This window comes from Phalacrocorax carbo, chromosome 1 (genome assembly GCF_963921805.1).
Source record: "Phalacrocorax carbo chromosome 1, bPhaCar2.1, whole genome shotgun sequence".
In the NCBI taxonomy this organism is placed as follows: Eukaryota; Metazoa; Chordata; class Aves; order Suliformes; family Phalacrocoracidae; genus Phalacrocorax; species Phalacrocorax carbo.
Window position 1 is genome coordinate 103,684,315 of NC_087513.1, and position 27,393 is coordinate 103,711,707.

A 27,393-nucleotide genomic window follows, 5' to 3' on the forward strand; every position below is an offset into this window, starting at 1 on the left:
AGCCGTTACCCCTTCTTTTTCCTCAGTCACAGCTCACTCAAATTCCCTACTCCCCAATATCCATTGTATTACAAAAGCATCTACAGTGCTGTACGTGTCTACTGCTTGCACACAACATCCTTGCTATCCAGCAACAGGCTTTGCTTTGCACTGCCATTGAATCAGACAGGCAGCTCTTATAGCTCAAGAGGACTTACTTTATGTCCAACAGATGGAGACCATACACTTTGAGGCAGCTAAAAGAAGATAAAAAACTGGCAAAATAGTTCTGATAAGCCAGCAGGAAGCTGATTCACAAAAGGATCCAGTAAGTTGCCCTCAGTCCCCTTCCAAATACCCCACTGTGGATGAGAGAGAAACCAGCCATTTGGGAAAAAAGCTTGCTTTGACTTCCTTGGACGTGTAGAAAATGATGCCTGTGTCTTCTACTGCTACATTTTTTACGTTCACCTGAAATATCTAAGACATCCAAAAACAAAGAGGGAGAGGGAAGTGTCAGCTTTGGGGTGGGGTTTGTTTTTTAAGAAGTTCTAAATCTGACAAATAATTTCAGACAAACTCTAAGGATGGATAACAAAAAAGTCATCAATAGAATCAAATATCATAAGAAACAGCACTACACAAACTTCGAAAGTAGTGTCGTGAAAGCGACTGTCTCTTAACCACATCAGAATACCAGTCCAATAATAGAAAAGCCAACATGCCAGCATGCCAAATGGAACATCTGCCTTTTAATAAAGTCATAATGATGTTGGAGTGAAGATTAGGCTTTTATTTTACTTACTAAATTTGACAGAGTATCCTGTATTAGAGAATTTGAGATGAGAATTGCGATGTTTGTTATCGGAATATGTCCTTTAGATTATTGCCTCAAAAGCTTGCTGTGACAGGAGTCTTTTGAATGCTTATGGGTGGATACATATTGAATAAACATGGAGACCTCACAAGATTTAAGGAGGTGGGAGTGGGAAAGTCAGAGCTTGTTTCCGTTCCTCTTATCATGGTGGACAGTTAGGGAAAAAGCAAGAAAAATGCATTCGGATTTTATATTCAAAACAAACTCAGTAATATACCATGATTAGACAAAGAACGAAATGTTAAAATTTGTATTTTATGGTTTTAACAAAAGACAGGAGGAAAGTACTCATCAATAGCTAGGAGGACTGTATGACTGATTTTAACCTAGGAAGAAGGCTATACCTCAACCTGTTATTCCTGATCTTTGCTGGATGACTATTACAACATCAGGGTTTACTGCAGTTTTTAGAACAACATACGGTCTCAGAATCCTATATAAATATATATTTATAGAATTATTTTAAAATTTATAAACATGATATTTTTGTTTTATTGAATATATTAAAGTATTTCAAAATAATGTCTATATTTGAAACATTTGGTTCTTTTACTCACTCATATTTGGCACATTGCCTTGATCAGTTAAGGTATCTGTAATGGTTACCAAAGTTAATCACCAAACTATCAAAGCAGAGTGTTAATATACCAAAAAAGTCCGAATTCAACTAAACTTCTAGTTTGCATATATTTTTTGTAGTATCTGTGGTACAGTCAAAGCAACACAATTCGGAATAATGAAAAACTATAAAGAGACTTATTAAACTTTTAGCATTTGCAGTTATGAAATATTTTAAAAGTTAATGCATACATAAAACAAATTCTATGACATTATCAAACCTGCAGATGTTGGCGGCTGTAGAATTGTTCTAGGCAGCACAAGAGACAACTTAAGAAGTCTTAATACTGGAGCAAAATAATCTTAGTATCCCAGAACACTATCCAAGTGCAAAGACATACACAGGTCAATAGCACTCCAGCTGTGTCCTGAACTCCAAGCTCATGATCAAACTTTTAGCAGTGCTATGTTATGTTGCTACACCACTACAAGGGACAAACAACACAATTTTATTTGTATGTGTTCTTGCTTGAATCATCTTAATGTTGACAATTATAACAGTATAAAAATACATAAACCAAACAGGGTAAGCAGTTCTAATCAAGTAATTTGATTGGCTTCTCCCATCACCTCTAAAGAGGCCCATGGCCATTGCTTTCTCCTCATCACCCACATTCCACAGACCCTTGCCTCCTCACTGCACATCTGCGACCTCTCCTCCTCCTGCTTTGATTCAGTCTCGCTGCCGTATCCTCTTCCTCGTGCCTTCTGCATTCCTCTCCTTCAGGCACCACAGTGTTTCCTGATCAGTCCCTCTTCCCTGCAGCTCCTCTGCCATCCTTCACCACTCCTCCACTGCAGTTGTACCCCCTCCTCCCTTCCTCTGCCCTGTCTGTATGGGTGAGTGCAGAACCAAAGGTACTCAGTGACGGAGCTACCCAGCTGCCTCCAGAGGCACTCCATGCTTCTCAGAGTTGCCAGGCACAAAAAGGACACCACAATGAAAACCTTTGTTGAGGCACACAGCCAAATGTGAAGGCTGAGCAATACTGTACGCTCCACCTATCACCCTTAAAAGCCTACTGGAAGGCACAGCAGCTGAAGATGCTGACTAACACTGCCATCCAACTAATCTGTACTTTTCAGAGCATATCTAACAGCTTTAAGTTGCAGAACAAGTGCATCCTGGCACAGTCAGAAATGATGAAAAATCTGGTCATTTTCCCAAGCAAAACTGTTTAGAAACAACGTGGGAGGATAGTGATCTTTCTGGCAACCAACACTGTTAAACTAAGCAATGATTCAGACTTAATTTGTCAGCCCCAGTCTAATAATTTAAATCAGTTAAATAATTTTTAAAATGTGTGCCTAGATTTAGTATGATTTTAACAGATGTCCTGGGTGTTAAAGGCAGCAAGTAAACACAATTTTGTACTTTAAATTATTACTTTCTAGTCTGCTCCATCATTAAAGTGAATCTCTGATAACAGTCTGGTGGTCGTGGATCGGTTACCTGATCCTGTTGTTTCTTTTTCCTTCAGTGACTATGACGGAAAGAAATTTTCTCTTGGTCTCATTGTCTTGGTGCTTACTGAAAGTACATAATTTTAAGTTGACGTGCAGATAAATATGAATCTGTCTGAAAACCATATAATGAGTAGATTTTATAAGGCAGCCATTCTGGTGTCTTAACTTGCCTTAACCACACTGTAGTTTCTGATGAAACTCTTCAAAAGATGTGCTCTAATATGCTCTGCAAAGGGAACATTTTAGAAGTTTGACTAAGAAAAGGAGAAACTGAAGATTGTTCCTGAACACCTGTTAGATTAAATGTTCATTTACACGCTCATAAGATATTCTAGGAGAGTTTACATATATGCACATAGAGTATTAGCACACTTAATGCCCATATACTTAAATAACTCTACTTAAATTTCTTCTGTAGCATATGAATATACTGTGTAAGTTAAGCCCACTACCTGCTTTCTGAAAGTTACTCTTAATGAACACTAAACTTCACAGTTGTAAACTTTTTAGGGGAAAAAGTGTAAGTCAAAAAAACTTCAGCCTCAGTCACACTACACAAAACTGCCACAAATAAAAAGATGCCGAGACATATTTTCCTTCTTACTAAAAAAAAAAAGTATCAAGCGTAATTCAATACACCAGACATTCCTATTTTTTTAATTATACATACACAAACAGATGCATATACACACCCACATTAATGCAATTTCTGTCACGAGAAGCTTTGATAAATTTAGAAGTTACATTTGTTTAGATAACTATAGATGGTCAAGAATCCCTTTGGAAACTATATGTACTAATAATCAGTTAAGTCTTTTTAAATTAATATAATGTCAATATACTACTCCCAGGAGAAAAAGCTTTAGTTTAGTAAAAATATTAACATTATATTAAGCAATGATTTCTTTATACTACTGTCAAGTAACTTTACATACTATTCCAAAGTCATCAAAACTTCCTGCAAGTCTGCAAAAGCCATATTTTAAAATGTTAGTCAAAGGCAGAAGTAGATGTTTATAAGCAGCTGAATAGTAAAAAGTAAATGCCATCTATTTTCTGTCTTTTGTGATTCTTAACGCACAGCAGAAATTTCTAAGTCCTGTAGGAGATTTTCCTTTTTTAAGTTCAATCTCTACTGACAACTTGGTGGTTTTGGTCCGTAGGCAAACACTGCTAGAAGTTAATTCATTCCTAGAGTTTTCAACTTCCCAGGCATACGTTCAAGAACATACAGTACCAGTACTGGGAATAAATAAATCTGATTGAGATGGGATTTGGGACTTTTTGCCACAAAGTATCAACTAGACTTTATATTATCTCATACATTGTTTTGTAAAGCAGGTAAATCAGTGCAGAATATAACCTTGGACTGAACAACTAGAAAGCATCTCAGGTTAAACTAGAGGATAAACAAAACCAAGCCTGAAATAAAGTATTTTCATTCCAGAAGGACAACATGAAGAATTAAAGCATCTGCACCAAGCCCACTGAAATGTGGAAGATACTTAGATTCAGCACTTTCACATGAGTTTGTCTAGAAAGAACATCTTAAAGTGAAGAAACTCAAAAACCTACTGGAGAAGCTTCTGACTTTACTGAATAGATAGCTACATCAACAGACTAGTCTCGTCAATTTTCACCTAATCCTGTTGAAAACAAGGACACTTACAAAAAAAAAGTCATCAAAAACAAAACAAGGCAAGAGTAAATTCATGTTTACAAGGATAAAGAGAACTACCAGCAAGTAAAGTCTTGCAAAGAATATATAAAGACTGAAGAAGGAAAAATACTTCCATCTATAGAAACTGTTTTTATGCAATGTGAATGGAATTTTGATTAAGAAGTAAAACAAATTTTAAATTCTGCATCAGAAGCTGTAGAACATTTTAAGTGTGATAATTGTTATATTGGATAAATTTTAAAAAACCTCACCTTTTTTTTACCTCAAATTGTCCTATGACAGCAAACATTGCATGTATCACAAGGACAATAAATTCTTCTAGCTTCTGCCTATTTCTGGAGAGCCTCAGGCTGATCTTTGGACAAACTTCATTTAACATTCTCATAAGCAACAGTTCCACATAGGTAACAATGTGCTAATCAAATTTACTGATGATAAACTTAGGAAGAACTATCAGTACAGGGAGAAAGCACAATTTAACATCTAGAAAAAACTTCATGACTTAAAGCACTGGAGCAATAAAACAGTCTGAAATTAGAAATTGTAGCTATTCATTCCTTTTGCATGCCAGAGAGAGTTTCCTGTTTTAAGCTGACAGCTTAAGATTTGGATGCAAGGCAAAAAAAAAATTAAAAATCACAAGTGTGAGCTCCAAATATCTGTAAGCGACAAACGTAGTAAAATCCAGCAGCAGTGGACATTAAAAATAAGGAAGGATTAGTAACAAAAACCTCCTCATCTTATTTATAAATGAATCCTTAGTTCATAGAAGGGACTATATTATGTGGCACTTGGAATAACAGATTAGTGCTGATGTATATTCTGAAAGCTATTAGTATAGGCTCTGTTCATAGAGGGATATTCACCCTCTGGACTGAGGCTACTCAAGCACACAGCATTTGGAATAGAAGTATGAGATACTTGTCACAATGTAAGAACTGAATTGAGGAAGTCATTCAAGTTGTTCTTAAATCAGATGCAAGAACCACCAGCCACAGAAACAAGTAAATAATGACTATTAGAGAGGTCCCATATAGAAAAAAACCTGAGGTAATAAAGTAACAAATTTGCACAATTCTTTAAAAAAAAAAAAAAAAAATCAATCTGTAACCATGCATCGATATTTAATGCTTCACCCTAAAGAACATTTTATGCTTTCATTACAGAAAGTATATTGAGCAGAAGCTTGTGCAAAACATGTAATTTCTTAATTCTAATTAATAACCTCAACAATATTTTTAAGTTCCAGTTTGGTTATGCCTAAACCCTGTATTGAGGGCAAGCTAGCTATACATAACAGGGATCTTTCCATTTCTTTTCCATCTGAAACTCCATGCCTCAAGTCATGCGTTCTATGATTCTGCCATGTTACTGTACACTACTTCTCTCCCTCTCCTTTACACCCACCATTTCAGAGCTCTTTGCATTTTCTTGTTTCTTAACTCACCACAACATCGTATGTTATTATGTGAATGCAGCTACTAATGAATGGGAGCAAGATGAGCATCAGGCAATGCTCATCTGTTTTAGGCCTTTGTCTATCATCTGGCCAAGAAACGACAGCAGTGCCAAAAAGATATTTACATTTGCAATACCAAATGCAAATGCTATGGGTCCAATATTCCTCTTTTACAGTACTTCACCTGGGATTTTTCCATGCTCAAACTTTATTTCCAAAGTCAATAAAGTTGTGCCTACCTCCACCTAGATAATTTCCTGAACATCTGGAATTTTAGGACGTTAATTGTGTTGGTGTAAGCAAAAATGCAACTCCACCAAACTGAAGCTATGAAACAATGACCAGCTCTGCTACTCCTTTTTTCCCCCCACCTCCTTTTTTTTTTTTGACTAACTGTCCTCCTTGAATTTTCAAATTATTTGCCACTGTTTGCAGTGATCAGCAGAGGGACAGAACTGCTTATTCAGTTCAGTCATATCTTCTTGTTTGTCTGCCTGCTACCTCAGTAGTTCTCCCAAATCTTTCTCCAGCTGACAGAGAAGTAACCATCAGAAACAGCAACGTTTTGTGCAGTTGTGCATTGTTAGGAAGTTGCAAGAGCTGGCAGTGAATAAATCTTCTGCCATGTCCTAAAGTTCCTAAAGTTCCTAAAGTTCCTAAAGTTCCTAAAGTTCCTAAAGTTCCTAAAGTTCCTAAAGTTCCTAAAGTTCCAGCTCAGGCAGCAGCTTAGTTTCACATTAAGTGCTACCTCTCCAAATTTACCATTTCCTGACTAAAAAAGCAACATAGTAAAGGGATCAACAGATTAAAAAACAAACAAAACACCTCTCAAAGAACCCACGCGCAACCTGTATACCTAACACTTCTAATACCTAACACTATGCAGGAAGATGGGGATATTTTTGCAGCTCTTAAGATCAATGCCATCATAGGGGTGCTGTGGCTCAGAGAAACTGCAACACATACAAAGCCATTCTTCCAAAAAGGCAAAAGCCATCAGGCATTTCGCCATAAAGAAAAAGGTCTTATGAGGCAGGGCACTGTTCAAGACATCTGAAGCAACATTATAAGGCACAGAAAGCACTAATGTTCAACCTCAAAATTAGAGTAGTTGAGCCAAAGTTACAAGAGTAAAACTTTACAATTAGTAGTTTTGTGACAAGGCATTGCTGGACCTCAGATGAAAGCCACACTTATAATTAAGACTGCATATGAAACTCCATTGCCAAATTTCCAGCTTACATGAAAAGATGAAATATGAACAAAAATTTTTCTTGCATAAGAAAAGAAGATCTTCCAAATGCTCTAGGAAGTCATCATAAATTTCAGCCAACTCCGATTTCAGTTCCTCTTCCACACGCACATTCATTTCAGGTAGCTCATGTAGAACACGTTATGGCTTTTTTTTTTTTTTCTTCAAGTGAAGAAGCTGCAGCTATGAAAGTTTCCTGCTTTCATTTGTTTATACTTTTAGCAAAACACTCAGAAACACAGTCCAAACTTAAAGTATCTTCTTTACAGACTTTATTCATGATGGAGAGTGGTTAAACCAGGAGACAGGAGAATAATGCAAGGGTTTTTGTTTATAAGAGGCTAAGCAAAAGTGGTTTAATCATCCTTTTTCTCATTGCATCAAATTCCTAAAAACTTTTTTTTTTTTGTACAGAGAGGTTAGGAAAATTCGAGAACAATTACATAGAAATTACAAATAACATGATATCATCTGAGGAAACCTGGCCCTAAGTTCAAGCTTCTGAAAAAAGGAAACATGAAACAAGGTCAGGAGAAGTATGCTAGAGAATGAATAGCAGCATTGCTCTAATGATTCCTGCCCCCAGGAATGCTGTCATTCTGTATCAAACTGTTTTGCTACTCCTTTTTTGCTTACTTCTAGATTTTTCCAGTTAACTATCAGCAATGAAGCAGATTTATGAACAGGTTCAGAAATAATATTTGTCACTTCTTAGAAAGTCTTAGTGTTTTCCTAATTCTTCGATTCCTGTTTAAGAAGAATCTGATCTAGTACTTCTGAGTGCAAACCACAGCGACTCAACATTTGAAGAGGGCATTCTTACTTTCATCATAAAGAGGAAAAGCACCCTTATCTCCCTATGATCAGAGAAGAAGTGTTCAAATGGCATGTCAAGCTCAACTAAATATAGTTTGTTGCTAGCTGCTGAGACCAGTACAGTCCAGGAGAAAGAAAACGATCCACGTTTGGATTTAATCTGAAGTCTCTTCCACATGACTACACCAGTGTCTTTTAGACTTGCAAATCTTATCCTTCTCCCCAGATGCTTACTCCATGCATATGTGCACATTCAGGTCTGTAGATTAGCAAGATTAGTCATTAAACTTCAGTATTAGCAAGGTGCATTCAGGAGATCTGGTTTGGCAGCCCTCCTCATTTGAGTCTACAGAAGCAGATAATAAAAATACATCTGCCGCTGAAAATTTCATGGATGTACTTCAATTACATAATAAAATTCATTCTATCGTATTTTATTAGATGTATTACCTTTTAACCTTGCTAGTAAATAGCCTAGGCTTTAGCAGGAGAATCACTGCTTAACAAAGAAATCTCAAAGAAAGAAAACAATTATTAAACCAAATTCAGTGCAAAACCAGAGGCATTCCAAGTGACCTCCTGGCGTTGTAAATTTTAGGCTGTTTGTGTGAAGAGAGGAGGTCGGATCAACAGTTATGTTTCTAACCATTTCAAACCACCTTTTTTAGGGTTAATAATCTCAAATGCTTGGAAGACAAGCAAAAAGCATAGAAGTACTGAAAGTATTTATATTAGATACTTTTGTATCCATTTGTTAAGCTTATCTTGGAGTGGATGAAATTCACAACTTCAATATAACTTTAACATATGAACTCCTGCAGCTATAAACAAGAATTTAACAGAAATTAACTAAAATTGTTGCATTTAAAGACTGGCAAGCAGACATCCACCCATTTCATAGAATTTAATTATGTCTCTTCAGTAAAGAACATCTGTTTCATGAAAGTAGGACAAAGGCTGGAATGTAGTACAGCCTTTCACATCCAGCATTAACCAGATGACCCACAATGACCTGGAACAACATAACTCTGACTCTATTCAACGAGCTGGTCACTGGTCTTCTGTAATTCAGCCATAGTGACATTAACACTTAAAAACAAGTAGTACTTATTTTTGAAGTGATTTTTAATTACAGAGAGCAAAACTAAACATTTTCAGGAGAAGTTTTCACTTTTCACTTCCAGACCATTTAAGTTGTAGCACTTAAGTTCTCTTTAGTTTTGCCCACTCTTTCTCACAGAGGATAACTTGTACACAGACACCTAATTTGTTAACTTTGAATGCAGTGCAAATCAAACAGTGAAAAATTTGAAGTTTGTTTAAAAAATGCATATTCAACAAATGCAGGCTATATACACCATGTATTTTTACTTAGAAAAACGACGACTCTTTTTAAACTTCTGCACCTGAATTTCTACTGACCACAGTTAGTACTGCACTGCTGTAAGCTGGCCTACATCTCACTCAAAACTCTGAATTTCAACATGCATTTTTAGCATTCTGGTACATCACTTAATATTATGACAAATATTACACACAGAAACCAAGACTAATGTCTAGATCTAGTTTAGTACAGTGACAGCATGATCTGATATTAAAAAGTCTCACTGAGAGGAAAGGGGCACGTACTAACTAAAAGTTAAATGGTTGTGTTTGCAACCACAATAGTAAGAGAAGACTGTATTGAAGATGAACTAGACCAGGTGAATTAGCTCTGCCATAGCCCCATGATGTTTCTAGTTCCCGGACTTGTTTAGAGATGTCTACTGTCAGCCTCATAACCTAGACACGCCATTACCTGATGAACTTTAACTACTCAGAAGATACACTTAATATAGAATAAGACAGGATCCACACGAGAGTTAGTACAGAATAAAGAACTCTGCTTTACTTCATACTTTGTCTCATGGTATTTTGCGATGAAAAAGTCCCCAAAATTAAAGTGTTAAAAGATGTTTGCCAGCAGACCCAGCAACAACACAAAACATTTAAAGGACAAATAGTCACCATTTAACCAACATTTTAGGCGGCTAAAAACTTTATATATTATATCCCTTTACTGAACACATTTTAGTACTTGCACAATCTCAACAGTTTTTTTAGGTAGTGGGGGAAGAGTTTTTGATTGTTTGGGGTCATCAGAAAATCTAAAAGCATGCACAAGTGCAAACTGCAAAACAGTAGTACTTGTTTAACATATCTATTCTGGGATGCAGGTGCTGACAAATATGCATAGATAAAATGGTCCTGTTGTACATATGAGGTTTCTACACAGCAATTACTTAAGATAAACAGTGTATGCACTTGACAAGTTCAAAAAAATGCCAACACTCTTGTGTGACTGAATGACTTTTCACATATTGTGGCTGCATCTTGGAATTTTCAGAAACAGCTATACAGCACACACATTGACTATACCTACAATTCAAACAGCAATTGCAAAAAATTATAGACAACACACAAGTAATTCCGTTGCAGCAACAAAATCTTGATTTTATCTGAGCATTGATACCAACGCTTATGTTTCACGATGAAAATAAACAGAATTGCAAATAACAGTCCCCCATAGATGAAAAGAGACAATCATCTTTGATTTAGTTTAGATAGCTGGTTTCACGGCAGAAGAGTTGGACTTTAGAATTTTGTTTATTTATGTGTTGCCAGCTAAGTTTTATAAACGCTTAAAATTCTTGGGGGGGAGGGAGGGGAGGGGGTGAGGAGGGGGCAAGACATGCACAGTGGCTAAAAAAACAGAACAAAAAATAACCCCAAACAAACAAAAATAAACCCAACTTGCTTCCTGGATATTGGGAATATTTACATACAGTCAACTAAGTAACTGAATTAGGTTCATCAAGTAACTTGAAATAATTGCCTTATCTTCTTGATTATTTTCAACTTTGATAAATGTACACAAACCCAATTCTGTGTCTATCTTATAGTTTCCATTTAATTCCCCTATGTTTGCAATGTTATGCACAGACAGAGGTTTTCAGGAGGAATTAATCATGACAAACACTACAAAACAACTCAAAAAACCCATCTGCATCACTATCATAAGCCTGTATAGCCTTAAAGCTCAATTTAATTAGACTTGATGAACCAAAGTTAAAAAAGTTTTAAACCCAAAGATTCTGAGATCCCATTATCAGGGAAAAGAATGGGGAAGTATTCATTTTACATTAAATATGAAATATTTCCTTTAAAAATACATATTTGGAAGAAAGATTTTACAGGGTTTTTTCCCCTTGAGTTCAACTACAAGTTTAAATTCTCTATACACATCTGTTTAGTTTTAATCTGAACTCTGAAGTACGAATTGTCTAGAGTTGTACTGAGAAATCAAACTGAAGTCACACTCTATACTAAAGTTATACTAAAGAGATGTTTTAACAATATTTGAAAGTGGTTAGTGTAACTATGACAACTGAAAAACTATGAAAAGAAGTGAAAGTCTTTGTTAATGTCGAAAGAAAGTATCTAACAACTTAAAGTGGGGCAGCCACTGCAAAAGCAGAGAGGTTGTTATGAAAAACAAGGTAATTCTCTACTGCACCTTTCTCACAAACTGTATCCCTTCCATAGGTACAACAGAAGTTAAGTTGTTCTTGGTTGGCTATTTTTTTTTAAACCAAATTAGACAGTAAAATTTAGTGTTATTTCTGTTATCCTCACCCAAATCTAAACAAGCCAAAAAAAAAGTAAGAAGTCCCATAAAACTTTTACTTTGTCTTATGTCTGAGACAACAAAACCCTGGGTTGAAGTTTCAGATGAGAGTGGGTTCCTCGTGTTTTGGCCTCAGACAGATGGTTTCATGTTTATTCAGGCTTCTTCAACTGATATAATACATTGAAAATATAAAGTCTTATGTCAGCAGTCTGACGTTAGAAGAACAAAAAACCTAAAAACCTAGACAATGCAGGAAGAAGAAGTGAAATAGCAGAATAAAAGAGAATAAAAGCTGAAAATGGAACACAAAGAATAAGAGACCTTGGAAATGAAAGAATGTTGAACAAAAAATAATTATCATTTTCTAACAAATAAAAATGCAAAATATTTTATGGTTTTGTTACATTGTGGTATCTTCTTGGATTAGAAAAGTAACCTTGTAGATGGCATTATCCTGCACTTCGTGTATAAATTATTCATTGCAATGTAAGCTAAGGGAAAAAAAATTACAGTCCTAAACGTCAATAATTTCAAACAGAAAAATTACCTAAAACTCAGTACCTAGTTCAGATCTCTGCCCATACTGACAATACTCAGCAGGGGGGACGACATGACAATAAAACAACGCAGCATTACTTTAGTTTACTAAGAAAGCAAATCTGAGCTTTACTGATGCTTTCAGAATCATTGTGCTTCCCAGAATCTAGACAGAACAGAACATAAAAATTGAGCTTTATTTCTTGTTTGCTCTGTTTTGAAATAATGACCCACTCTCTTCCTCAGATCTAAGGATCAACTAATATCCATTTTCTAAAAATAGTTTTTGGAATGTTCTGGAAATCACAAGACATTTTCAGTGCAACCAGCTTAAAACAGATTCTTAAATAGTGTCTGTAACTTAGAAAAAAAAAATCTCAGTAAAACAGCAGGAGCTCTGACTCTAGCACCTTGCTCCTTCACGTGTTCATACGTAGCTGTTTAGAAAGGAGTGGGCTGGTGCAGAAAGACTTAGAAGTGGTCCTTCGTTTATTTGTTGACAGCCCAGACCCATCTAGAATACAGTATACAAACTGTCCATTTTATTTGTTTTGAATCAGAAGTATTGGAAAGAAGTAACTACTTGAAATAAACACTCTCCTTCTCTCCAGCCAAATGCTTCTTTAGGAGGACACTCACATATCACAGGACTTGATTCAGGGGCCCAGCACCTTACTGGAAAAGAGGAAAATGCTGCAAAAATGCAGTACTTCAAATATTCACGAGCATGTGCTAATCCACAAGCCAAACTGCAGGTTGTGGGAGATAGCAGAAACTCCTTAAGGTAGCTAGTTTAATAACTGAGTTTATAATATGCATTCAAAAATCTTCTGCACACTTGTACCCAATTACAGTTAACAACAGATAATCTATTAACACACTCCTTTTAAAAGTATAGAGTCTGCTAACCCATGCAAATTGAACCACTCTCTCTGAGATACAATGCTGGAATTAGTAAATGCTAAGCACTGAATTAACTATGGCAGTGAGGTTTTGTTAATAGTTTTTAATGGTATGCACCAAAAACTTTGTACAAAATCTATTAACACCTACAGCACACTACTCAAATGTGGCTTCTGCTACAGTGTCAAGAATACTTGTTTTCAGGAACTAAAAGGGTCTTTCTAAATTATTTCTTTGCGAATTAGAGTCGCTTTGGGTTTCTTTCCAGTTTCCAGAAAACACCTTTTGGTACTTTGCAAACTCTGGAACAATAACTACAGTTGTGACACTGAAAAATTACAAAAAGCAATATAAGAGGAACAATTGCTTTTAACCCTGGTAGATATTGATTTGCAATATTATGGGTATTATTTATATATTTTATAAAATCTCTAATCTGAGTCAAGTAAAAGCTTTTTATGTTTACACACATACAATCACAAAGTACAAACCAAACCTTCTGCTTCAGATTCCTCTCTCTACTGCAGCACTTTAGAAGGAATAAGGGAGAGAAACTGCAAGAAAAAGTGTTTTCACACTCCCCCATTTTTGACTATTAACAGCTACCGCTTATTTTTTGAATAAGTAATTACCTACTTAGAGCAAACACATGCCTAAATTTGACCTAGCTAGAGTACATTTTCATCACTTTTTCAGTAGAGAAGTACATTTTCCCCTTATTTCTTTATGTTCCATCTGTTCTTTCAAGATTCCTTTTTAAGCAGCAGTCAAAACAAGAGGCATTCTCTACCAGGGTGCTACATACTGAAGTTGGATTCTAATTAGAGATTTATTATTCTGCTGCAACATTGAACACTGATGTAACAAATCTATCTAGATCCCAGGCAGTTCATTATAGTCTAGCTTCACTATTTCCTATTACAGCATTAATGGCATTGAGACAAGACAGTGATTAAAACTTAATATTTTTTGTAAATGGAATAAATTTTAATAAATTGGTTTTCTCAATTAATTGTGGCTTATATACTGCTACTACACAGTTACAACAAATTTCTTCCATCTATTACTGATGATCTTATTGTGTTGTCAGCAAATTAGCCTTAAAATGTTTAAGAAACCAACAATGGAAAAGGATTCAAAGGTTCACATATCTAATCATGCTAAACTGATCTGACCAAATAATCCTAAATATACAGCCAAGTAAGGAGTCAAAAAAATTATTAGAATTCACTCTGAAGTCATTCAAACTGAGAATAAAAGGAAGTATATCACCATGCTGAATAAAACTAAATCATTTGTTGTATGCAAAAGTTCCTCTACATAAAATAGAAAGTGTTGCATTGTGCAGTTATTAGCTCTCAAAGTAGCATTCTCAATGAAATCAGAAACAATAACTTCTTCAAACATTAAAGAGAGCTAAATTCATTCTTGAAAAGTAGTAGCCTGGTGTTCTCAGTCCATACTTAAGAATTCAGCTAAGCTACAAAGATGAAAGAACAGCACCACCTAGTCCTCTATTTAAAAGTCTTCAAATATTATCATCCGTTGATTTATTTTTGTAATCGATATTCACATATGCATGTGTATTCTGCATCTGTCACATTTCCATAGGAAACAATACTAGCAAGTTTGTCAGGAGTTATTAAAGCATCTGATGTAGATACTTTACAAGTGTATTCGGGGGGGGGGCGGCGGGGAGGGAGGAAGAAAGCTTGCATATGCAAGAATGCTAGACACTTGTAATAATACAAGTATTGTTCTAAAGCACCATAAACACCCAATGGCTCATCCATCCTTAATATTACTTGAGGAACTATTTCTCTAATTTAATCAAGACATTGTATTTGTATTGATTCCCCTGTACAGTAGTCTGTCACTTCATAGAATGTATGTGTGTTCCAGATGCAAAAAAATGTATTCACGATACAGACATCACAAGGGCCTCAGTAACATATTTTAAAAAACTAATTATAGCTCATGCAAGTCATTTCAGATTTTGTGTTCTACTCTGCAAATAGTAGCAGCCTTTCAGAAATGGGGTAGATACTTTAGTTGTCAGTTGGACTGAAAGTTTTCACGTCAAGAATTTCCCTGCTAGACAACAAGAGATGTGTAGTAGAACAATCCAGAAGTTTACCATGACACAACAGCAGCACTTAAGAAGCTACCTACTCCTACCATGTGGACATCTTAACCAAGTTTTACTAGCGTAGCTGCCTGTGTTTCAGTTTGATAAGCACATAGCTACACATGCAGAATAGTTAGTCTTTTTCTAGACACGCTAGATCTTCTAAAGATCTCGCTCACATCAACAGGACATAATAGCAGTGGAACTTTATTTCTAAAGACTTCTTATGTTTTGACACTGATATTCATCAGTCAACTCTGACTTCTAATACTAACATCCATTGCACTAGGTATTTTCTGTCAGTCTCAAATAAGGTGCAAGCGACATCAATACTGTGACTATTCTGGATAGTACTGCATTTTACACTGCGATGGCATGTCTTGTAACATTAGAGAGAGAATTGGAGTTAACTGTACCTACAAAGTGTTTTAGCTGCATTTCAACAAAATGTTCAAATCAAATAATTGATTTATCTAACTTAGAACAAGGAAAATTAAGCTCCACTGAAATGACCTCAGGTAGCACATATGCATCAATATGCTGAAGTCCACCTAAATTCCTGGGTTTTATACAGTAGCATTTTAAGTATTTTCAGCTCCCAAATTTGACCCTTCCTACCAATCCCTGTAAGAAGTCTTCCATGCTGTACTGATGCAAAAAAAAAATCAGGCTCTTAACAGACAAAAGAGACCAGAGCCTTATGGGCACCTCACTAAAAAGCTTCTGTAACCAGTGCTGTTGGCAGGGTCAGGCCCCACTGCCGGGGACTGGATCCCACTGGCTCCCATCCTCATTTCTCTTAGTGCACATTTGAGGAAGGCAGAGAAAAGTAGGGAGAAGAAAAGAAACAATTGAAAAAAAAATTTAATCTAAGCATCCTATCACATCCCTCCCAGGTATCATCTCATCCAAGGTAGAGAAGAAGATGTTCTCTCATAGCTTCCACAGAATACACTTGCCCTAAAACCTTCACTTGTTGCATTACATTTCCTGGGGAAAGGAAGAGGTGGAGAGTCACAGCAGGAGAAAGACAAAAAGGCATGCTGTATCCTGCAAGCCTGAAGTCATGCAGTGTTTTATTCCAGCCTAATCTTCATATACATCTTGGTCTTTCACAGCAAAGGCTTTTGTGGTAACTCTGGAGGGGTTGTTTTATTCCCAGAGAAAATAAATTGCCCCATTTCCTGCCCCCCATCTATCTTCCTACCTATGTATCATCCCTGAAGGCCACTTAAGCGATGGTGTGGCATAGCATCGCTCACTTCTTGCACAGTTGACACATTAATGTAAACAAATTATACAGGATCCAAATTTGAGGCCTTTATCTTCACTATCTTAAGAAGGGAAATCCCTTCATGCATATAAGGTAGGGCTGTTGCTGTTTCCCCACTTCAAGTCTCACAGCAGCAAATAGAAGAAACAAAATTTGGCTTTCTTGACAGGTATCCCAGGCAGACAAGGCCTGCAGGGAGATGACTCCACATTCGTCTGTGACCAGTTAGTCACCTATTCTGAAATTTCTTTCTGAAGATTATTTCCTTTCTAGAATAAAGTTCAAATGACAAGAGTTTTTTAATGACCGATTAAAAGAAAAAAAAAAGCCTATGATATTAACAAATCATTAAACAGCAAGTCTTCATTTCTTCTCTTTAAATAATATAGACTACTGGATTCTGTTTTTCTGTGAGGATTTACAGTATATTTCAGATTGCAGTAGGTATAGTCTAATGAACATTAAATGCATCTGCACTTCCAAATCCTGCAATACAGATGTCACAATAAATGATGAATACCCCTTACAGAACATGTTCAACTGCCTTTATCCAGATTTCCTGTTACTCCATTCTGCATCAGATTAGGTAAGAAAAATGTGGTTTTGTAGAACAGAACTATCACTTGCTTTTATAACAAACAAAAGCAAATCTATACAACAGGTGACAAAATTCTTTTTCTCAAAATTCAACAGATAGTCTGGGAAATTCTGCAATCACATTATTTTAAATGACACATGCCTCCCCCACCCCACCCCCCCCAAGTATTGCTTCAACAAAATATATAAAAGTCTATTCACTTAAAAGAATCTTATAATCCAATCTATTCTGAAGTTATATTAATTTTTTGTGTTAAACATATGTGAACTTCCCATAAATAAGTCTATAAGCTATTGAAGCTTTCATCTACCATAAATAAAAAACAAATGGTCCATATATTTCTATTGATTACTTGCCTTCTCCACCAGCTCCAAAATTCACCATTCAGAACACAGCAAAGCAATAATGATTTATAAGTTGCAAAACAAACAACTTAGGAAGCAGAAAACATTAATTTTAGCCTTTATAAAACCCACACTTATTTTGTGGGGGAAATACTGGAATTATATGAGCTCTGGACAATTTAAGGAGTGCATGAGATTTATGCACCCTAAGAACATTTTGCATTTTACGTACCAAAAAGAAGCATTAACTAGCAGTTTGCAACCTACAAACTTTACCTTCAGCAAGGATAAATATGCATAATACTTGACAAAAAAATTCCGAACAAGGTAAGGAGAATGCCCAGCTTCTTCCGAACAAACAGTCAACATGCTAGCCCAGACTTAGCTTTCTTATATACTACTTGTGTTCAAATACACATCATGTTGGCTACTGCTTACAGAAACATAATCAAGATATATCTTAAGACACTAGCATACTAGACGCAAGACTCCAACCTTCAGAGAAAACACAGCCTATAAAGCTAAATCACTGTAATTTGTTTTTATAGTAAAAGATGAGTCATGGCCTCTTTTTAATATGTAATATCCTAGTAATTGCCACACGTCACATTTAAGTTCTGAAAAGCTCCTCCATGTTATGTGTTGCTAACTTGGCTACAACTGGTTTTAACTTAAAATTGAAGGGACTCCCTTTAGACTGTACAAGTATCATTTGTCATTAACCAAGACGGTACTTATAGCTTCTTCCATATTAGTCCAAATCTCATCTATTTTTCTTAATATTACAAGGCCACACTATACAAGCCTAGAGACATCAATAACGTTATTAGAAATCTGCAAGCGCAATGGAAAACATAAATTTTAAGGTTAGGAGGAAACTGCAATGCCATGCTTATCCTAATAAACAAGATATTCCGCATTTCACTTAAACTTACTAGAATTTGCAGTGTTAGTTTAAGGTTTCCTCCAAAAATACAGAAAAGTCCTCTCATTTTCCCTAGTATTATTTTAGATGTTAATGAAAGAATTCATGTAAGAGAAATACCACAGTATACTCCTGTATATTGTACCATTTTATGATCTGTCACAGATTTGAGATACTCTTAATTCTTAATTAGTAGTCAGTTTAGTGAGTAATATCTCTAGTCACTGCATTTACTTTCCAATTTGCAAACAGCTGCGGTTCAACATTTTTTATCTAACTGAAGATAAAAAAATTTGTTTTAGCTGATGACCTGGAGTGTGAACAAGTATTTTCAGATATCAAACTAAGTTTTACTTTTCCTGTATAAACTGTGCAAACCAGTGGAGACTTCTTCACTATTCCTCAATTTACATCCATGAATGTATCATAATGAAACACCAACTAGCATCTCAAGATTTAAATTTCACATATCAAAAAAAAACAACAACCCCAAACAAATGAACGCTCAGGGAAGAAGAAAGAAATGCCTTTGAGAGGGATAAACATAAAACGAGCCTGACATTGGAACACATTTTGTAAATTTTTTTTATTAAAATATTATTTTTTTTTATTAAAACTCCAGCTTGACTTTGTCTGTACCATCTCACTGCTTTTGCTTGGTATTTCGTTATGGGAAAAAAATAGTTCATAACAAATTTGTACTCCAAAGTTACATAATTTTTTAACTATTACATATTTTTTACATATTTTTAAAATAGCGAATTCAATGACCTTAAACCCTACACAAGTCTAAAAATTCACTGCTTCTGCTTCCACTCGTGTAGGTTTTCCCCTGTTAGGGACTAAGCAGAATAGCCTTCCTGCCTTACAGCATAGCAGGAATAAAAGCAGGTCAAGTTACACTGTTAATCCAGCAGATGTAGGTCAGTTTGGGATAAATATCAGAACAAATGGAAAATACCGAAGTGCCTACTACGACTGCTGCTGTGAAGTAATTTGGCCTTATTCTCTTCAGAGCTGTCAGTCAGTCACAGCTGTGGAGTTTCCAGTGTTGAACTTTGAAAAGCCGGAGTTTTTAAGATTTAGATGGGTCAGTACAGCTGTGCTGGGCTACACAGCTTCTGCCAGAAGTGGCGATAATGCAATGCATTATATATTGATGGTATCCAGAAAGGCATAACTGTATTTTCATATGTGGTCACAAATTACTTTTGCATGTAATAGCATACTCAGGTTACTTTAGCTAAGATTTGGCAACTGAATTATCATGATTAGAATAATTGTTTGATTAATATTGTGATATATAAGTTTAAAAGATAACCAGAATATTTTCACCTCTAACATAAGAAAACGCTCTCTTGTGCGCCATCCTTCCCATCCAACAGCGAATACAGGTAGTAAAAAAAACTGTTTACAGAAAGATGACAGAGGGAATATCAAAACTATGCAGACAACCACTATACTGTATATGTGGCAATACGCAGTTTTACAAATAACCTAAACCTTGCCAACTCCATTCACAAAACAGAATAAGATGGAGAGGCGTTCAGTAACATACCTCTGTGAGCATAACTTTATTTATATGCATACACCCAGAGAAACCTTCAGCTCCGAAAGAGATTTAGGGATTCAAATTGAGAAACAAAGACTACACACTGATTGTTTTCCTAAAACTCAAGGGCAGCTGCCTATGGACAGTTAGTATTCCTTAACAGCTATGTAAGAAAAAAAAAAAACGAGGATTCTAAATTTAGTAATACAAAAAAGGAAAAAGTTACATTTATGAATTTGTAGTAATATAAAACTATATTAACAGTCCTTTGCTACTACTTAAAATGTGAAAGCTATAAAACACTCTCCAAGAGCTATCTGATTAAACTAGAATGCAGTAAATGCAACTCAACTCATGGTTGGGAAGAAATAGTCTTTCCCCTCAAAAATCCCAAACTTGTCAGACAGCAAAACCACTCCTGAATAAGGCTTACATAGATCCCCAGATCTCTGCTTTGCAAATAAAAGGATGGCAAAGGAAGCAAGTATTATTTTGTTTTTCACACAGATGTTAGGGAAAGGAGATAGGATGATAGGTAGGCAGACATTGTTAGAGGAAGAAACAAGGAGTCTTCTTCCAGTCCATCTACAACAAAAACAACTATCTACATTCTTCACTAAATCCTTTTTGCCTGTTCCAAGTTCTCCATGTTAGAAAGTCCTACAGGCAAAACATTAGTACTAAAAGAGAGCACTGGAAGATGCAATACACAGCCTCCAGTGTTAGCACTCTGTTTTGTCATCAAAATAAATGTTCTCTGCTTCTTCCTCTCCCCCTTAAAATGCTATTATGAGAGTATCCTATGTACTGATGTTTAGAGCACCCACCTTGAGCTTACTGTGCATTAAAACATAAGAGAAATTGTAAACATTTGGACTTTATCTTTAATTTCCATTTATAAAATGAAGGGAAAAGATCCTGAAATAAGGTCACAGAAAAAAACAAAACAAACCCCCCAAGAAAACCCACAAACGAAACACCACAATATTAAGAACCCTTGCAAAGACACCCACGCCCATTTTTCCAAAATGCTCAATTCTTTTCAAAACATTTTCGTTACGTATAAAAGTAAGTTGTCCAATGGCAGATTCCTGAGAGAAACCATGATTTTACAAGTTACTCCTTGCTACTGGAATTTGATGTTTGCCTTTCTTCCTTTCAAACACACCACCAAAACTCCTTGGGAAGAGAGGATATGCTCATTAAGATCCTACTTAATAACGATGCCACCCCAGAGGAGAGACCTACTAAATTATGTCTAATAGTTTTACCATTCTACATTTGTTTTGTAATGTGTAATTTAAAAAGCACGTCAGTGGCATTCTCTCTAGAGAAGACCTTCCATTGTTTTGAGAGTGTCTAATAGAATTAGCCTGTTGTTAGATTCATGTTTTAAAACAAAATTCAAGTATTCCTTCTTTCTCTTGTAGAAGGCATTAAGACGACAATGACAGCATCTTCTGTTTCTACTTTTCAAATATTACATAAAGAGGGAATCATCATTCTAACACAGTCAGCCACGCTCTAGTTATACTGCTCGTCTCTCAGCAACTACCTGATGTCCACACCCATGACTTCACCATACATACTGTTGTTAGCAGTCACTTAATCACCATTTGTGATGCAGAAGATTAAAAAAAAAAAAACAAACAATCAAAACAAACTTCAAAATCCAATCTTGACTTTACATAGCGATATTAAAAGGTTAATTCTTTGGTGGAAAGAGTAAGGGTAACCACATTCAATACGATTTGTCAAAAGTAAGATCACGCCAGAGAGATGGTGAAGCTAATTGTGAGAATTAAGGCTTTAATAACAAAAAACAATGGCTTATAGACATTTATAGTACACTAAAATGGAATTGCAACCAACAATTAAGTAAATTTAAAAGCAGAGGGAGAGTCACTGTTTTACATTTCTGAAATTAAAAAAAAAAAACCACAATATTTAAAAAGAGGTCTTAGAAGAAAGTAGACAAGAAAAATGTACTTGTTTCAATGGCGGTGCTTCTCTTGAACAACATTTCCACGGAGCTACTTCTTCAGTGAGAAACTTCAACACTGCTGACTGTTAAATTTATGATAGAAACTTGAAAAATATTTTGTGTGCAGAGTGATAAATATTATGAGAGTGAGTGATCCCTATTCGTGTAGTCCTCAGGGAAGTTGTGTGAAGTTATCAATGGGAAAGTGGATTGTTTAGTTACTTCATGTTCTAAAACTGAACACGAGCTGCTATATAGTGGCCATCAGTAAAAATACGTGAAGAAATCAAGCAGAAGATTTCATAAAATATGAGCCAACCTGAGAACTAAGCTGCTAAATAAGCCTACCAAGCCTTGGTCAGATTGTCAGAAATCGTATAAAGACAGTCACCATCAAGCAGAGCGATACACTTCATGTTTCAACTTGTGTGTAAAATATTCCAAATAAAGATTGTACGAAAACTACCGTCTTCTATTCTGTAATTGTCTATACCCTCACAGAATTTACAGATTACAACAACATGCTTTCGCCTTGCTGTACACCGTATTAGTGTAACAACATTCAGCTGTCAAGGCAACCCCTATGCATACAGCGTTGGGTTGCCAAGATTTTGCCAACAGAAATCCTACTGAAAATTTGAAACAGAATCTAGATGTGCAAGATATTGAGTAACGTATGACAACTTTCCCTTAAATTAGCTTAGATGATCTGAGAAGTATCCATTTGCATATTTGCTAGGGATTTTGGGTTTTGTTTGGTGTTTTTTTGTTTTTCTTTTTTCAGTTCTGCTTGTACTAGATCTGGGCTTATGAAAAAAAAAGTCTCACCTACAAGCAATTGCCCGTCTTCACTGATTCGTTGCTTCAGTGATCACAGATTCAGACAAATTAAAGTGTCCCTACGTTATTTTCATTAGTAGACAGGTTGCGAGCATTTAAAGTGTCTGAAGAAACCATATTGAGAAGATGTGCCTGGTGTTGGCAGAGAACTGAAAGTAGATGATTTGCTACCACAAAAGCACTATCCAGTGTCTTCTCAGGAGCAGAGCACATTAAGGCATTAGATGCCATTTGCATTATCACACAGCAGGGGGCTACAGCAGCTACAATTCCAGGATAATCTTAACCCGTATCTGTATACTACAAATCCAACAGAACTATTTTTAATATTACAGTTTCTCACACAATAGCTCTTTACAATAAAGTACTTACTTTCTGGGTTGCACAAAAAGAGCTCAGATAATATACTTGAGATATCCTAAATATATGCTGTCCTCTAACTGTTAAATTTTGTCTTAGGCAGGCTAAAGTCATGAAGAAGGAAAAAAAAAAATCAGAATGAAACAAAAACGTAAGGGTGACTGTAAACATACATAATGGTTTAGCTGCTTGGGACATCATTTAAGTACTCCAGAATCATTACAGTGCACGAGCTAAGAACAACAGCAGCCAGACATCCTACTATTTTCACAGCAAACGCTGGGGAGGGCTGAGCAGACTGATATCATACCCGAACTCAGCTGACAAACCGCTTCTCAGCTCAACATGCTATTACTCCCTCTTCCACCTCCATCGCTCCCCTTTCACAGCAAGCAGTTGACACTGGGCTCTTTTACTTCTTGTTTGCCTCCTTTCCAAAGGGACCGCTTGCTGTTAATGCTATTCCACGCACAAGCTGAGAAGCATTATTCTATGTCCTCTTCCCTCAGCTGATGCTTCATCAATACTCAGGACCGATTCCTTAAGCAAGTCTCTCCACAGATCACGCCAGAAAGGCACGCTTCCATACAGGACAGACGTCAGCTTGACTCTTTGTCACCTTGCCTTTAAACTTAATTACCTTCACTTTCGCTAACAGGAACCATCCTTAGTTACAATCCAGAAGTGCTTCGAATCCTCAGAACAAAGATCTTATTGATGCACAGAGCTGATGAAAAACCTGCGCAGCCCATAGCCCACAAACAGAAACAGAAAATCTAACAAATCCGTTGAGCCACTTCAAAACACAGTTTGGGGAAGCAAAGCAAGCCAACAGGAAAAGCTACTTTTAAAAGCTGCCAACAAGAAACATGTCTAATATGGTAACTGTGTCTGCTAGCTGTGCCAAAATAAATGGCAGAAACTGAGAAAATAACATTTATGAAGTAGCACTGTAAGGTGGACTAAAAGAATTCGGTAGCTGTTAGAAACAGTCACTATTCAGGTCAGTCTTCTCCTAGAAAATATTTACTCATCATCTTCTCCATTCTCCTTTACCTTAGGAGAAAACGATATAAGTTATTTCCTCTCACCCCTCTCTGACGGTTACAGGTTCTTTACATACTCCCCCTTTTTTTTTTTTAAATACCACCCAGCAAAGGTGCCTCCTGAAGCAGCACTCTGCTGAAGGGCGGTATGCAAAGTGCCCAAGTATTTTTGATTGCAGCTTTAATCAGGAACTGTAAAAAATAATCGTGTGAGAAACTGAAGAGAGGGAGACGTTTTAAATAGACGGAGGGCAAGCTGGGTACCGTGGTAAGCATCGCTTTTCCCCATCTGCAGGGACAGGCCCAATCTGGTTATTTTCACACAGTGGCGGTCAGATTTGTATTACACCCCTTTTCTTGCAACATGTTTTTTACCTGATGCAGTTCGCAGAGTTACATTTTGCCTGGCACGCTCCCTAAACCACTGTGAAAGGCATCACTGTTTTTAATCACTGGTTGACTCTCAAAACTGCGATGCGCTGAATGCAGCTGATTGCATCTTAGGAAAGATCAAATCCTCCTCCTCCAGCAGCAGCCCCGGTTTTATTGGTGATAGAAAGTCAGTCCAGACGCCCCACCACCACCACCACCACCACCCCCCCCTTTGCAAGGCAATGAATCGACAATTCACAGGGCAATGTAAAAGGCAGAGAGGAGCCAACCCCCAGGTGCAGCCGGCCACACATGCCCCAATAAATAATCTTGTATAGCACCAACACAGCGGCTCCTTGTGTGCTGACGTACCGGGCAACTCGTAAACGCCGGTAAAGAATACAAATAACCTGCCCGATCAAACTGTCCTTCGCGATCGCCAGGCGCACCCCCCACCCCCACCCCGCATTTCTCCCCTCCGCGGCCGGCAACTTCCCCGGGAGGCGGAGCGGGGGGCGGCGGGCCGAAGGGCGGGCGGGGGAGGAGGCTCGGGTGTTCGGGGCACCCCGGGTGCCGCCGCCGCTCCCGCCGGAGATCGCCCCACGCATGACGCAGCCGAGGGAAACGCGAAATATATTAAACTTGGCGTGAAATGGCACGACGGAGGCGGGGGTGGGGGGGGTGGTAGAAAAATAAATAAATAAATGGAACAAGGTCACTTAGTTTAACCGTCCCTTCGCCTCCCCCTCCCGAGCCGAAATACCCCGCGGGCCGAGCCGGGGCGGGGGGGGAAGCGAGGCCCCGCCGCCGCCGCCGCCCCAAGGGCCCGCAGCGAGTCGCTGCCCGGCGGCGGCTCCCCGGCCCCCCTCGCACCGGCCAGGGCCGCCGCCTCGCCTGACCTCCCGCCCGGCCGCTGCGTTACCTCCCGCCGCCCGGCGGCGGGGCAAGGGGGGGAGGGGGAGCGGGGGGGAAGGGGGGGGAAAGGGACGACGGGGCCGCGCCGCGCCGCCATCCCGCCGCCGACGGGGGCAAGCTGCCGGCGGCAGCGCAGCGGGCTGGGCGGGCGGGCGGCGGGCCGGCCTTCCCCCGGAGCGGGGGAGGTCTGGGGGAAGAAATCCCGCAGGCAGAAGCGGCGTGGAGCGGCACGACAGCGGTGTGCCGCCGGCTTCCCTCCGCCGCCGCCGCTACCTTTGACTTGGAGGGCTCACGGTAATTACGAGGAGCGGCGGCGGGGAGCGGAATACATCCAGCGTGGGAACTAGCTGCTGGATGAGCCGCCCGGAGCAGGATGGTGAAGGGAGCCGCTCCCGACCCCCCAGCTCACCCGATTCCCCCACGTACATATTTTATACCCCACACACAGGCTCGCATTCGCGGCGGCGGGAGCGAGGCACGGACACCCGCCCCCCCGCCCGCCGTGTGTGCGTGTGTATGTCCCCGTCCCCCGCCACCCCCCTCCCCGCCGGGGAGGCACGGCCGGAGCCCCCCCGGTTCCCCGGGAGGCGGTTGCGGCGCGCACGCTGCCGCTGCGGCGGCACCCGCACTTTCGGGGGCGCGTTTGCGGGTTGGAGGCGAGCGGGAGGTGGCGGGGAGTTGAAGGGACGGCTGCAGGGCTTGGCGAGGGGCTGGCGGCGGCGGGGGAAGAAGCGCGGAGGGCGGGAAGAGGCTGCCGGGGTAGGACAGGAAGGGTTAACAACCGTGCGGCGCTTTAGCGCTGGATAGCGCTACCGGAGCAGGAGGCGGGGGGCACCCGGGGAGGGGACGGCGGCGGAGGAGGGGGAGCGGGTCAGGAGCGGGGCGGCGGTGTGTGTGTGGGGGGAGTCGGGGATGCCCCGGTCCGCGGCGGTGCCCCCCCCCAGGGTTCCTCCCTCCCTCCCTCCCCACGCGCGGGGCAGGGGTGGGGAGGAGGCGGTACCTTGTACGAGGATCCCGCAGAGGCTGTAGAAGCGCAGGAGCGCGCCGGGCTTCAGCCGCATCCTGGGGGCTCCCCTCGGGCTGGGTGGGCGCCAGGCACGCAGATCCGCAGCCTCCCGCCGCTCCGCTCTCCGGGCGCTTCCTTCCCCCCGCAGGAGCCGCCGCCGCCGCCGCCTCCGCCGCAGTGTCTCCCTCGCTGTATCCAGTGGGGTGAGGAGGAGGAGGAGGAGGAGGAGGAGGAGGACCAGGGTCGCGGGGGTGGATTGGGGAGGGAGGAGGAGGACGAGGCGGGGGGAGCAGCTCTCTCCGCCGGCTCCGGCGCTGCTGCTGCTGGGCAGGTTCAGCTTCCCCCCGCGGAGCGGTGCCGGGTGTCCCCGCTGGCTCCCCTTTTCCCTGTCGCCGCGTCCGTCCGTCGGTCCGTCCGTCCGCCCGCCTCTTCTGTCCCGTCCCGTCCCGTCCCGTCCCGTCTGGCTGGGGGTGGGGGGGGGGGCGGCCGCGTTGGCGCGGCGGCACGCGGGGAAGCTGCTCCGCTCCGCTCCCCGGCTCACGACACAAGGGCACTCTCGGCTTGCGAGGCTCCCCTGGCCTCGCCCCGCCCCCACCGCCCGCCCCGCCCCTTTCTGCCGGTAGCCACGCCCCTCTCCCCGCCTCCGCGGCCACACCCCGGCCCGTGGGGACGCCCCCGCCACCGCCTCGGCCACGCCTCCGCCGGCACGGGCCGCCCCCTGGTCGCCAGACCGCCCCCTCAGGTGGGTACGTGATTGGCACCGGCGGCTCTCCAATGGGAAGCCCCCGGGC

The 27,393-nt window shown here is 39.6% G+C and overlaps 1 protein-coding gene across 3 annotated transcripts in view; it reads right to left on the minus strand.

Moving 5' to 3' along the window:
- CADM2 (cell adhesion molecule 2) overlaps nt 1–27,146 on the minus strand; it is a 681,251-nt gene extending 654,105 nt beyond the window's left edge. Inside the window, exon 1 of one of the 3 annotated variants that reach the window (XM_064469629.1) lies at nt 26,597–27,146. In XM_064469629.1, coding sequence (XP_064325699.1) covers nt 26,597–26,657 — 61 coding nt within the window. In that variant the 5' untranslated portion in view covers nt 26,658–27,146. The remainder of the gene's footprint in view (nt 1–26,596) is intronic. The other 2 variants (XM_064469639.1, XM_064469622.1) reach the window with 2 other exon arrangements.
- Between the last annotated feature and the right edge of the window lie 247 nt (nt 27,147–27,393).